Below are 14,834 nucleotides of genomic sequence, written 5' to 3' on the forward strand. Positions count from 1 at the left end.
AAATGTACAAATGATCTAATGGATTATGATAATTCTGTGTAAAAACAGAGGAGGTGCAAAAACACACGTTTTCACCCCCAATTTTAACGTGCTCCTTGGCTCAGGCTGCCAAGTGTACACGAGGCTCTTTGGCTCGTCTCAGTCGCAAAGAGGGATAACTCTGCAGCTGTTTCTGATCAATAAAACAATGTCATGCTGGTGGGTGGCAACATTCAAATCAAACAAAGCCTTGAAATGAAACGTAGGTTTAAAAATAATTTGTATGTCACATCATAGGAAAAGACACCGCATTCACTCGGATTTGCACGAAGTGTACATATCGTTTTTTTTTGTCACTTCAAGGCTAAATAAATCATACTTTGCCTTGAAACGATGACTTGTTTCGTTAAATCATTGCGAAATATCACGAGTAAACTCTGCCCATCTTCTTTTAGCTTAACAAAAATGGGTTTCTACTGGTTTTGGGCGTTTAAGGACTAAACTGCACATTCAGATAGACAAGCACATTTCTTTAACAGTGATACTATAATGGAAAATTGGTCCAATCTACACACAATGTAAACACAATACATTCACAGTGACGACATATATACATCCTCTTGAAAACGGTCTGAAAGTACACCCATGTGCGATCCACATTCAACATGTTTAATTAACCAATGAGGACATACAAACTAATCTTTGTTTTATGACGACACATTGATCTACCCCTTATTCCAAACTCTTCATCCTGACTTTAGAGCAACGCTCTGTGATGACGTTCTGAACACTGACAAACTCCACTAAATGTGGTTTGGATTTGTGTGACAATTATTACAATTAAACTGTCAAATAATGTCTCTCAACGTCACACTGTGGAGAACCAACTCAAGGACAAGGCACGCGTACCAAAAAGCAACATATTCCCTATATAGTGCACTGCTTTTGATCAGAGCCCTATGGCACCCTATTCCCTATATAGTTCACTAGTTTTGACCAGAGCCCTATGGGCCCTTATGGGCTCTGATCAAAAGTAGTGCACTATATAGGGAATATGGTTCCATTTGGGATGCATCCCAGAGCTCTATAGCTAACACCTGTGCTTCCATTCTCTGTTCCAATGCTCGTTTTTTTTGCAATAATTATCTTCCCTTTCTTCTCCACTTGCTTTCCAAAGTTTCTTACTTTGAAAGAAATATTTTGAAATCTGGAAAACATTTCATTTTGGCCGCTAAAGCTTTGATATCACAGTTTGATGGTCTTGTTGGGCATTTAACCTATTCTTTCTCATGCATTGAGGAAATGCCTGGAATCGCTGTTGATGCCCTCCAACTTTTAAGCGTTTTATATATAGCTTAATCCCTTACAATCAGGTGATGATTACTAACACTGTAATAATTAAAGTAATCATTTAGACTGTTTGATAGTGTTGGCCAAAGAATTATAAAAATTTAAAAAATTTAAAAAATCGAAATTACGCTATTTACATTGATTACATTCAGATGTAATTGATTTCATCCAATTATAAGGAAACCCAATACCACTGCAGTGGAATGTATACATTATATGTTATGGGTGTTGTAGATAAAAGTGTAATGTCTTGTTATTTCGCATCAGTGTCTCTCCCTCTGTCCCTCCATTTTATCTCCGTATGACAATACGATATGAAGAATATTGGATAACTGATGCGACTCCTAATCAACGCTCCAACACTTTCTTGTAACTAAGGACGTCTGGCCACTCTTGAATGACAGATGGTTGGGCGGGACCAGGAGTCAACTTTCCAGCATGGTGATTCGCTAAACGGAACATTTTCCATGTCAGTTTCCTGCTAGTCGCGGTTCAGAGGTTCGTGCCGCCTCCCTCCCTCCAGACGCGGCTCTCGGAGCAATCGAACTGTCTCCGGTACTTTGCTGAACGCCCGTACACCTTCAGTCTAAGGGCTGGAGATAAGGGAAAGTGGAGCAAGAGGCCCAGTTTGGCTCTAAAGAAGAAACGAATTTTGTTTTCCACGTATGGCTTTGTAGTAGTAACAACAATTACCAACAACACACCGATATATTGTTTTGGTGGATTTGTGGAAGGAAAAGGACACACATTTTGTTCTGAAAGGTCGGCCGTTTTTTTTTCAGAAGCTTTGTGGCGTTGAGTGTGAGACCATGGAGATGCAAATATGGTCCACAAGGTGGAAAACCAAGAGCCGGCTTTTGTACCCCACTCTAACCACCATCGTCACTCTCACTGTCCTTCTGCAAGTCGTCAATGTCCAAGCAGGTAAGTATCTGTCATTGGCGGAACGCGTTTCAGAACCGTTCACCTCGCAAACTCTCCCTGATGTTTCTTGGGGACGTGCAGGGTTGGTTTATCAATTGATCACATCGTTTCAGTAGAGCCAGTGCCACACTCACTGTGCTGTTTCTGCTGATATTGACGGCACACCGAAATAAACATTTAAATAACGAATGTCAATGCCAGTGTCATAAAATGCATGACTTAAGTGTCACCACATGTGAATCCATGATCAAATATAAGAATGTTTCAGATATGGCCAGTGCCACACTTTTTTAAAAGAATGTGTTTGTGTGTGCGTGTGTGTAAATCGCGATGTGAAATGCTCTCGTTAACCCTACGTTACAGCCAGTGATGCTACCGCCTTTCAGCGGTGAACACCCAGCGAGACGCGTACAGGTGCGCTCGAACGGTCCTCCAGATTCTATCGCTCCGCTCTTTGCGTGATACCCCAAAATAGCGGCTCGTACGTGGCATTCTGTTGTGGAGGTATTACCCGTCAAACTGTCCCCATGCCGCTCTCATGCGAATGTTTTAAATGGTTTAGCCAGACAAATAGGCTTTGTTTGTCCCGGTGGTCCGCTGTAATGTGGACACAGCTATCGAGAGAGGAATTCCGTAGGGTAGCAATCTCACACCTCGGCTAGAGAATCCTATAGCCACTGCATAGCTTTTCATAGGTTAACGTCAGAGTATTGATACGGTTAACGTTAGAGTATTGATTCGACTTTCTCACCTTCCCAAAAGAACCGCGTAATACGGACGGCTCTGACTTTTACGCATGAGTGTGTAGAGTTTGGTAGACTGCACATCAGCCGTAGGCGCTCGGTGGTTTCAAACTGAGACAGATGTGTTATAACATACCTTTCCACACATTAATCATTAACTGGAACTATATGCTGGTTTTGAAATGTATCAATTGATTTCACCTATTTTATCTTGCCAATACGATTTTTTTATACATTTAAACGTCACTATCTTCCAAACTATCTGTCAATGATATGCTATATTCTCGTGACATCCTCGATGTGTATTTAGCATACTGCATGGCAAGCAATTCACTCAATTTGCCTAATTTTGGAGGCATTTTCCTATATGGTTTCAGGATATTTTAAAGTGATTCATAGACATTCACACAAACGGTATGAGGCACTGTTGTACCATGGGAGAATATGCTACTGCGTATAGGTAGTACTGTCGCTTATGGTTCGATGCTCTCAATTGTAGGAATGAAGTACATATAGAGGCCAGAAGTAGAAAACACCGTTTCTCCACTCTACCCTGGTTACCACTAAGCCCAATGAGTCTCCACTCTACCCTGGTTACCACTAAGCCCAATGAGTCTCCACTCTGCCCTGGTTACCACTAAGCCCAATAACTCTCCGCTCTACCCTGGTTACCACTAAGCCCAATGAGTCTCCACTCTTCCCTGGTTACCACTAAGCCCAATGAGTCTCCACTCTGCCCTGGTTACCACTAAGCCCAATAACTCTCCGCTCTACCCTGGTTACCACTAAGCCCAATGAGTCTCCACTCTACCCTGGTTACCACTAAGCCCAATAACTCTCCACTCTACCTGGTAACCACTAAGCCCAATAATTCTCCACTCTACCCTGGTTACCGCTAAGCCCAATAACTCTCCACTCTTCCCTGGTTACCACTAAGCCCAATGAGTCTCCACTCTGCCCTGGTTAAAGCTAAGCCCAATAACTCTCCCCTCTTCCCTGGTTACCACTAAGCCCAATAACTCTCCACTCTTCCCTGGTTACCACTAAGCCCAATGAGTCTCCACTCTGCCCTGGTTAAAGCTAAGCCCAATAACTCTCCACTCTACCCTGGTTACCACTAAGCCCAATAACTCTCCACTCTGCCCTGGTTACCACTAAGCCCAATGAGTCTCCATTCTGCCCTGGTTACCACTAAGCCCAATAACTCTCCACTCTACCCTGGTTACCACTAAGCCCAATGAGTCTCCACTCTTCCCTGGTTACCTCTAAGCCCAATAACTCTCCACTCTACCCTGGTTACTACTAAGCCCAATAACTCTCCACTCTACCCTGGTTACTACTAAGCCCAATAACTCTCCACTCTACCCTGGTTACTACTAAGCCCAATAACTCTCCACTCCTCCCTGGTTACCACTAAGCCCAATGAGTCTCCACTCTTCCCTGGTTACTACTAAGCCCAATAACTCTCCACTCTTCCCTGGTTACTACTAAGCCCAATAACTCTCCACTCTTCCCTGGTTACCACTAAGCCCAATAACTCTCCACTCTGCCCTGGTTACCACTAAGCCCAATAACTATCCACTCCTCCCTGGTTACCACTAAGCCCAATGAGTCTCCACTCTTCCCTGGTTACTACTAAGCCCAATAACTCTCCACTCTTCCCTGGTTACTACTAAGCCCAATAACTCTCCACACTACCCTGGTTACCACTAAGTCCAATAAGTATCTACTCTACCCTGGTTACCACTAAGCCCAATGAGTCTCCACTCCTCCCTGGTCACCACTAAGCCCAATAAGGGCCGTTGGTGGAAAGAGTTCTCTCATCTGTGTCTACCCCCCCCCCCCCCCCCCCCTTAAACTAGCCTACAGTATGTCTGGGTCAGGATAATTGCTTATTTCCCTTGATTGTAGATATTATGAAATGAATATTGGTTAGCCCCTGCTGTTATATATGTGTTGATTCTGTTAAGTTGACTTTGATATTATGAGCTAAGGCAGCTAGTCAATATCAATAGCCGAACCATGCCTAAATTATTACGGTGAGGAGTGGAACGTATTCCTAGGACACCAAAGGGTGCCATGAATCTATGGGTTCATCATTGTGTCTTTAGCCATTTTAACTTACAATGGGTTTTCCTTTGTTGATTTTTATTCCGGCACGTATTACAGTAGCCTAGGTTGATATACATCAACTAATCAAGATATTGATTGACTACAGAACCAGTATCTTACATTTTACAGTCTAGCTGTAATTCTAAAGAGGTTTCTGTCCATGTAAGGTTCCGTCTTGGGTGACATGGGGTGTGTCCGTCTGTGATGTCAGCTGATATCTCTGAATTGGTCACCACAACTTCCTCTACCCAGGATGATATGCCGTCTGTCTGGACAGTTCCTGTGGTTGGAATGTCCTGTGCAACCAAACCCTCCCCCCAACCTCCACCTTCTTCTTCCCACCCTTCACCCTCCTCTTCTCACCCTTATCCTCCCTTTGAATACATTGCAGATAACTAACAATTAGATTATTAGGGGACATTATTCCAGATATAGCCTGTTAAACTAGATACCCATCTATAATGGAATACCTCACACCCACACGGGCATGGCTCATCTATCCTCCTCCTCCTCCTCCTCCTCCTCCTCCTCCTCCTCCTCCTCCTCCTACTCCTCTTCCTCCTCTTCCTCTTCCTCCTCCTCCTCTTCCTCCTCTTCCTCTTTCTACTCCTCCTCCTCCTCCTCCTCCTCCTACTCCTTCTCCTTCTCCTCCTCCTCCTCCTCTTCCTCCTCTTCCTCTTCCTACTCCTCCTCCTCTTCCTCCTACTCCCCCTCCTCCTCCTCCTCCTCCTCTTCCTCCTCCTCCTCCTATTCCTCCTCCTCCTCCTCTTCCTCCTCCTTCTCCTCTGTGTGTGATGTTTAAACAGACCAGAATTGCATAATGTGACTAGCAAACATTTACAGGCTTTCCAGGGATCTGTAATTGTCACTTATGCTGCCAACTCTGTATAGATGGTGACAAGAAACAGCACAGAGAAAGATTATAGCCTACATCTCACGATGTTAGGTACACCAACCCAAAAGAGCCCCCAAAAGCCACAGAGCCTTAATAAGGCAAAAGGCAGAAATTAAAAAGTGAATCATGAAAGGCAAGCAAAATTTGAGTGTCACTCTTTGGGTAGGAAAACATAGTGGAAAGAGTCTGGATTATAGATGCTTCCAGAATGTGCTTCATTCGTTTAGGTTCAACCTAAAGGGATACTTTTCCTTTATGGCTTTATCCAAATAGCATTTTAACACTGAAAGTGTGAAAATAACCAACCCAAAAGACAGAGTGAATGTTTTGTTTGTTCTGTTCTGTTCTGGGTTATAGTTTGAGAGCTGTAGTGCTGCTGTTTTAAAAAACTGCTTGTCTCAAATGTCTCTACCAGATGTGGTCACGTGTGTCTGCACAATACTCCGTTCGGTTCCTTCGTTCGTTCAGCCTGGGGGAGAAATGTGCTCCTCAGCTCTCCCTCATCAGTGTCTCAGGCCTGTTAACATGACAGACAGTTGGCCTGCTTCCCAAATGGCACCCTAACCCCTACCACACAGTAGTGCACAACTTTTGACCACAGACTGTAGGGCCCTATGATATAGGGAGTAGGCTGCCATTTGGGAAACAGACCGAAAGTATATTTTTATTTTTTTTTTTTTATTTTACCTTTATTTAACCAGGTAGGCAAGTTGAGAACAAGTTCTCATTTACAATTGCGACCTGGCCAAGATAAAGCAAAGCAGTTCGACAGATACAACAACACAGAGTTACACATGGAGTAAAACAAACATACAGTCAATAATAAAGTATAAACAAGTCTATATACAATGTGAGCAAATGAGGTGAGAAGGGAGGTAAAGGCAAAAAAAGGCCTTGGTAGCAAGGTAAATACAATATAGCAAGTAAAACACTGGAATGGTAGTTTTGCAATGGAAGAATGTGCAAAGTAGAAATAAAAATAATGGGGTGCAAAGGAGCAAAATAAATAAATAAATTAAATACAGTTGGGAAAGAGGTAGTTGATAGGGCTAAATTATATGTGGGCTATGTACAGGTGCAGTAATCTGTGAGCTGCTCTGACAGTTGGTGCTTAAAGCTAGTGAGGGAGATAAGTGTTTCCAGTTTCAGAGATTTTTGTAGTTCGTTCCAGTCATTGGCAGCAGAGAACTGGAAAGAGAGGCGGCCAAAGAAAGAATTGGTTTTGGGGGTGACTAGAGAGATATACCTGCTGGAGCGTGTGCTACAGGTGGGAGATGCTATGGTGACCAGCGAGCTGAGATAAGGGGGGACTTTACCTAGCAGGGTCTTGTAGATGACATGGAGCCAGTGGGTTTGGCGACGAGTATGAAGCGAGGGCCAGCCAACGAGAGCGTACAGGTCGCAATGGTGGGTAGTGTATGGGGCTTTGGTGACAAAACGGATTGCACTGTGATAGACTGCATCCAGTTTGTTGAGTAGGGTATTGGAGGCTATTTTGTAAATTACATCGCCAAAGTCGAGGATTGGTAGGATGGTCAGTTTTACAAGGGTATGTTTGGCAGCATGAGTGAAGGATGCTTTGTTGCGAAATAGGAAGCCAATTCTAGATTTAACTTTGGATTGGAGATGTTTGATATGGGTCTGGAAGGAGAGTTTACAGTCTAACCAGACACCTAAGTATTTGTAGTTGTCCACGTATTCTAAGTCAGAGCCGTCCAGAGTAGTGATGTTGGACAGGCGGGTAGGTGCAGGTAGTGATCGGTTGAAGAGCATGCATTTAGTTTTACTTGTATTTAAGAGCAGTTGGAGGCCACGGAAGGAGAGTTGTATGGCATTGAAGCTTGCCTGGAGGGTTGTTAACACAGTGTCCAAAGAAGGGCCGGAAGTATACAGAATGGTGTCGTCTGCGTAGAGGTGGATCAGAGACTCACCAGCAGCAAGAGCGACCTCATTGATGTATACAGAGAAGAGAGTCGGTCCAAGAATTGAACCCTGTGGCACCCCCATAGAGACTGCCAGAGGTCCGGACAACAGACCCTCAGATTTGACACACTGAACTCTATCAGAGAAGTAGTTGGTGAACCAGGCGAGGCAATCATTTGAGAAACCAAGGCTGTTGAGTCTGCCGATGAGGATGTGGTGATTGACAGAGTCGAAAGCCTTGGCCAGATCAATGAATACGGCTGCACAGTAATGTTTCTTATCGATGGCGGTTAAGATATCGTTTAGGACCTTGAGCGTGGCTGAGGTGCACCCATGACCAGCTCTGAAACCAGATTGCATAGCAGAGAAGGTATGGTGAGATTCAAAATGGTCGGTAATCTGTTTGTTGACTTGGCTTTCGAAGACCTTAGAAAGGCATGGTAGGATAGATATAGGTCTGTAGCAGTTTGGGTCAAGAGTGTCCCCCCCTTTGAAGAGGGGGATGACCGCAGCTGCTTTCCAATCTTTGGGAATCTCAGACGACACGAAAGAGAGGTTGAACAGGCTAGTAATAGGGGTGGCAACAATTTCGGCAGATAATTTTAGAAAGAAAGGGTCCAGATTGTCTAGCCCGGCTGATTTGTAGGGGTCCAGATTTTGCAGCTCTTTCAGAACATCAGCTGAATGGATTTGGGAGAAGGAGAAATGGGGAAGGCTTGGGCGAGTTGCTGTTGGGGGTGCAGTGCTGTTGACAGGGGTAGGAGTAGCCAGGTGGAAAGCATGGCCAGCAGTAGAAAAATGCTTATTGAAATTTTCAATTATGGTGGATTTATCAGTGGTGACAGTGTTTCCTATCTTCAGTGCAGTGGGCAGCTGGGAGGAGGTGTTCTTATTCTCCATGGACTTTACAGTGTCCCAGAACTTTTTTGAGTTAGTGTTGCAAGAAGCAAATTTCTGCTTGAAAAAGCTAGCCTTGGCTTTTCTAACTGCCTGTGTATAATGGTTTCTAGCTTCCCTGAACAGCTGCATATCACGGGGGCTGTTCGATGCTAATGCAGAACGCCATAGGACGTTTTTGTGTTGATTAAGGGCAGTCAGGTCTGGGGAGAACCAAGGGCTATATCTGTTCCTGGTTCTAAATTTCTTGAATGGGGCATGTTTATTTAAGATGGTTAGGAAGGCATTTTTAAAAAATATCCAGGCATCCTCTACTGACGGGATGAGGTCAATATCCTTCCAGGATACCCTGGCCAGGTCGATTAGAAAGGCCTGCTCGCTGAAGTGTTTCAGGGAGCGTTTTACAGTGATGAGAGGAGGTCGTTTGACCGCTGACCCATTACGGATGCAGGCAATGAGGCAGTGATCGCTGAGATCTTGGTTGAAGACAGCAGAGGTGTATTTAGAGGGGAAGTTGGTTAGGATGATATCTATGAGGGTGCCCGTGTTTAAGGCTTTGGGGAGGTACCTGGTAGGTTCATTGATAATTTGTGTGAGATTGAGGGCATCAAGTTTAGATTGTAGGATGGCTGGGGTGTTAAGCATGTTCCAGTTTAGGTCGCCTAGCAGCACGAGCTCTGAAGATAGATGGGGGGCAATCAGTTCACATATGGTGTCCAGAGCACAGCTGGGGGCAGAGGGTGGTCTATAGCAGGCGGCAACGGTGAGAGACTTGTTTTTAGAAAGGTGGATTTTTAAAAGTAGAAGTTCAAATTGTTTGGGTACAGACCTGGATAGTAGGACAGAACTCTGCAGGCTATCTTTGCAGTAAATTGCAACACCGCCCCCTTTGGCAGTTCTATCTTGTCTGAAAATGTTGTAGTTTGGAATTAAAATGTCTGAATTTTTGGTGGTCTTCCTAAGCCAGGATTCAGACACAGCTAGAACATCCGGGTTGGCAGAGTGTGCTAAAGCAGTGAATAGAACAAACTTAGGGAGGAGGCTTCTAATGTTAACATGCATGAAACCAAGGCTATTACGGTTACAGAAGTCGTCAAAAGAGAGCGCCTGGGGAATAGGAGTGGAGCTAGGCACTGCAGGGCCTGGATTCACCTCTACATCGCCAGAGGAACATAGGAGGAGTAGAATAAGGGTGCGACTAAAAGCAATAAGAATTGGTCGTCTAGAACGTCTGGAACAGAGAGTAAAAGGAGGTTTCTGGGGGCGATAAAATAGCATCAAGGTATAATGTACAGACAAAGGTAAGGTAGGATGTGAATACAGTGGAGGTAAACCTAGGTATTGAGTGATGAAGAGAGAGATATTGTCTCTAGAAACATCATTGAAACCAGGAGATGTCATTGCATGTGTGGGTGGTGGAACTAATAGGTTGGATAAGGTATAGTGAGCAGGACTAGAGGCTCTACAGTGAAATAAGCCAATAAACACTAACCAGAACAGCAATGGACAAGACATATTGACATTAAGGAGAGGCATGCTTAGTCGAGTGATCAAAAGGGTCCAGTGAGTGGAGAGGTTGGTTTAGGGTCACGGCGATTTAGACAGCTAGCCAAGCCAACCGGTAGCAAGCTAGCATAGGATGGAGTCTGTTGTTAGCCACCTCTTGCGTTCGGTCAGTAGATTAGTGGGGTTCCGTGTGGTAGAGGGGATTAATCCAAATCACACAACAACAAAAATAAGAACAATAGATATAGTTATAGAGGCCCGAGAAGAAAACATAATAATTCAAATAAATAAATTGTCCGATTGTCTATTCAGATAGCAGCCGGAAAGACAGCTAACGGTTAGCGGGCCGCAGATGGGCGTTCCGGTAACGTCGCGACAGAGGAGCCAGCCGGATCTCCTTCAGGTAGATAACGTCGGCAGTCCGGTTGTGAAGGCCCAGTGGGGCTCCGCGTAGGCAGTGAAACGGGTCCGGATAGGTGACTGCAGCCCAGGAGTGAATGATGGAACTCAGGCGTGATTGACGGAGCTGGCTAGCACCGGAACAATCGATGTTTGCTCCGGAATCGACGAAAGCCGACTGTCACACGGATAGCAGCTAGCTAGCTGTGAGATCCGGGTATGAATGTCCAGAGAGCAGTTGAAATCCAGGGACATGGAGAGAAAAATTGGTCCGGTATGTTCCGTTCCGAGCCGCGCTGCGCCGTACAAAACTGGCGATAGATTTTCGATAGATTTTCGAACTAAAGGACAGCCGATGACCACAAACCGTGGTTAGCTTCTGATTAGCTTCTGGGCTAGCTCCTGGCTAGCTTCTGGCTAGTTTCTGGCCAGCCTCCTGGAGTTTCTGGCTAGCTTCCTGAAGGATTGCAGATCTGAGGTAAATAATACTTTTTTATGAATATAAATTGGTGAGGCTGGTTGCAGGAGAGTGTTTAGAAGATGAGTTGATGGAAAATAAAAATAAAATGTATGTGAAAAAAGTTGTAAATATATATATATACAGGACACGACAAGACGAGGACAAAAGACGTCTGAACTGCTATGCGATCTTGGATCAACATTTGACAGTAGACAGGCAGCAGAGGACTGTCATGTATATCACAGGGCCCTGACAGTAGACAGGCAGCAGAGGACTGTCATGTATATCACAGGGCCCTGACAGTAGACAGACAGCAGAGGACTGTCATGTATATCACAGGGCCCTGACAGTAGACAGGCAGCAGAGGACTGTCATGTATATCACAGGGCCCTGACAGTAGACCGCCAGCAGAGGACTGTCATGTATATCACCGGGCCCTGACAGTAGACAGGCAGCAGAGGACTGTCATGTATATCACAGGGCCCTGACAGTAGACAGGCAGCAGAGGACTGTCATGTATATCACAGGGCCCTGACAGTAGACAGACAGCAGAGGACTGTCATGTATATCACAGGGCCCTGACAGCAGACAGGCAGCAGAGGACTGTCATGTATATCACAGGGCCCTGACAGTAGACAGACAGCAGAGGACTGTCATGTATATCACAGGGCCCTGACAGTAGACAGGCAGCAGAGGACTGTCATGTATATCACAGGGCCCTGACAGCAGACAGGCAGCAGAGGACTGTCATGTATATCACAGGGCCCTGACAGTAGACAGACAGCAGAGGACTGTCATGTATATCACAGGGCCCTGACAGTAGACAGGCAGCAGAGGACTGTCATGTATATCACAGGGCCCTGACAGTAGACAGACAGCAGAGGACTGTCATGTATATCACCGGGCCCTGACAGTAGACAGACAGCAGAGGACTGTCATGTATATCACAGGGCCCTGACAGTAGACAGGCAGCAGAGGACTGTCATGTATATCACAGGGCCCTGACAGTAGACAGGCAGCAGAGGACTGTCATGTATATCACAGGGCCCTGACAGTAGACAGACAGCAGAGGACTGTCATGTATATCACAGGGCCCTGACAGTAGACAGGCAGCAGAGGACTGTCATGTATATCACAGGGCCCTGACAGTAGAACGCCAGCAGAGGACTGTCATGTATATCACCGGGCCCTGACAGTAGACAGGCAGCAGAGGACTGTCATGTATATCACAGGGCCCTGACAGTAGACAGGCAGCAGAGGACTGTCATGTATATCACAGGGCCCTGAAAGTAGACAGACAGCAGAGGACTGTCATGTATATCACCGGGCCCTGACAGTAGACAGACAGCAGAGGACTGTCATGTATATCACAGGGCCCTGACAGTAGACAGGCAGCAGAGGACTGTCATGTATATCACAGGGCCCTGACAGTAGACAGACAGCAGAGGACTGTCATGTATATCACCGGGCCCTGACAGTAGACAGACAGCAGAGGACTGTCATGTATATCACAGGGCCCTGACAGTAGACAGACAGCAGAGGACTGTCATGTATATCACAGGGCCCTGACAGTAGACAGGCAGCAGAGGACTGTCATGTATATCACCGGGCCCTGACAGTAGACAGACAGCAGAGGACTGTCATGTATATCACAGGGCCCTGACAGTAGACAGACAGCAGAGGACTGTCATGTATATCACAGGGCCCTGACAGTAGACAGACAGCAGAGGACTGTCATGTATATCACAGGGCCCTGACAGTAGACAGACAGCAGAGGACTGTCATGTATATCACCGGGCCCTGACAGTAGACAGACAGCAGAGGACTGTCATGTATATCACAGGGCCCTGACAGTAGACAGACAGCAGAGGACTGTCATGTATATCACAGGGCCCTGACAGCAGACAGGCAGCAGAGGACTGTCATGTATATCACCGGGCCCTGACAGTAGACAGACAGCAGAGGACTGTCATTCATATTTGAAGATGATTGTTAGTTTACTTCTAAGACAATGTGCCTACGAGTGACTGGGACTGGTAACATTCAACTGTAGTCAAATCCCCTTTCCTTCAGTAGGAGTTTCTGTCCCTTTGTCATTATATAGAATATGGTTTATAATTGGCATTGTGGTGCGGAAGGAAATATGTCTCAATCTAGTCACACGTCGCATTCTACCACCACCTCTGAAGGATGCAATGTTTTTTTAAATTATTATTCTTTTTTTTAAAGATACTTATATAGTGCTGCTAAAGGGTTTTGGGATATTTTTATTTATATATATCTTTTTTTTTTTTTTTTTAGCGCTTCTGTGAGGAGGTGGTTTGGAAGGAAATGGGGGTTGGTGGAGGGAGGGATAGAGGGAAAAGGGGAGAAGAGGCAGGGATGGGGGAGGCAATTCCTGGCCAATTCAACACATCTGGAATATATGAGTCTTAGAGGTATGCAGTAATGCAGCTCACAAAGAGGCCTTTGGTTCAGCATGATTCTCTTTTCTTTTTCTTCTTCACAACCAGTAGCTCAGTAACTCGGGACAATATACAGACGGAGCAGGAGACTTTGGGTTTTTTATGGGGCATCTTCTAGAGGGGAGAAAGATCATTATTTTTTATTATTATTATTTTTTTTTTTTTAAAAAACCTTTCAGTGAAGTTATCTCATAACGTGACTTGTATTTAAAAATTTTAGGGCTTTTTTTTGGGGGGGGGGTATCTTCTAGAGGGGAAAGAGATTTTAAAAATGTAAAAAAAATAAAAATAAAAAAAATAAAAAAAACCTTTCAGGCGAAGTTAATCGCATAACGTGACTTGTATTAGTTCTGTGTGAGTTTGAGTGCAGTTCGGACTGCAGGACTTGTGGTCCTCGGAGAGGGAAAGGACCTGTTCAGTCATTCCAAAGAAACCAATTCAACTCCGACACAAAAGCAGTAAGAAAGGAATGAGACATAAAGTGAGACCGAGGGCTCTGTTTCCGGCTGGTGTTAAAAACGCACGTTAGTTTTCCATTTCATCATGTATAAACTGGCGCACTGGCATCTTCCAACCCCTAACGCCGTTAGACAATGTACCTGTCTAGCATCAGCTCGCTTGGGCTGAGGCGGGAGGGCTGGAAACATTTGTTGTGTGTCCTTTTAAAGGAAAGATTAACCCATTTTTATGTAAATTTTTTAATATATATATATATATTCTATCTGCACGATGTTCTAACATTTAATGTTTTCATGTGCATCTAAGCGAGTGTCCTTCAAGTAGGCAAAACAGTTGGCACCCGTAATAAAGTCTCACTGGAAATAAACAGGAATATGACTTCTAGGTGGGAAGAACAAGAAAAAAAACTAGATAATTAAAAAAAAATTAACATAGAGTCCACCACGTGTTTCCTTCAAAACAAGTGCAAAAGTGTCCACTTCATGAAGCGCTAATGGAACGTTTTCAGACCCAGGAAAATCAGCTATTTCCTGTAACCCGGTTGATGACGGTTTTGATTTTGAGAAGCCTATCCAGCTATGACTCACAGTGCCCATGGAAGGAGAGATGTGCCTATTTTTTGGTCCCCCCCCACCCCCACCATTTAATTTAATTAGATTTTTTTTTAAAACAAGCATATCCTCCCGTCCCATTTAATCAAGTCTGGTTTAGCAGCATTGTAA

General features: G+C 44.8%; 1 protein-coding gene across 6 annotated transcripts in view; it reads left to right on the plus strand.

Moving 5' to 3' along the window:
• The first annotated feature begins 1,594 nt into the window (after positions 1 to 1,594).
• Positions 1,595 to 14,834, plus strand: part of LOC149971180 (collagen alpha-1(XI) chain-like) — a 222,638-nt gene continuing 209,398 nt past the window's right edge. For all 6 annotated transcript variants that reach the window (XM_090225280.1, XM_090225284.1, XM_090225279.1 and 3 more), the window contains exon 1: positions 1,595 to 2,253. In XM_090225280.1, the coding sequence (XP_090081406.1) occupies positions 2,139 to 2,253 (115 nt within the window). In that variant the 5' untranslated portion in view covers positions 1,595 to 2,138. The remainder of the gene's footprint in view (positions 2,254 to 14,834) is intronic.

Source organism: Oncorhynchus mykiss, chromosome 28 (genome assembly GCF_057628025.1).
Source record: "Oncorhynchus mykiss isolate SJ-2025 chromosome 28, ASM5762802v1, whole genome shotgun sequence".
Taxonomy (NCBI): Eukaryota; Metazoa; Chordata; class Actinopteri; order Salmoniformes; family Salmonidae; genus Oncorhynchus; species Oncorhynchus mykiss.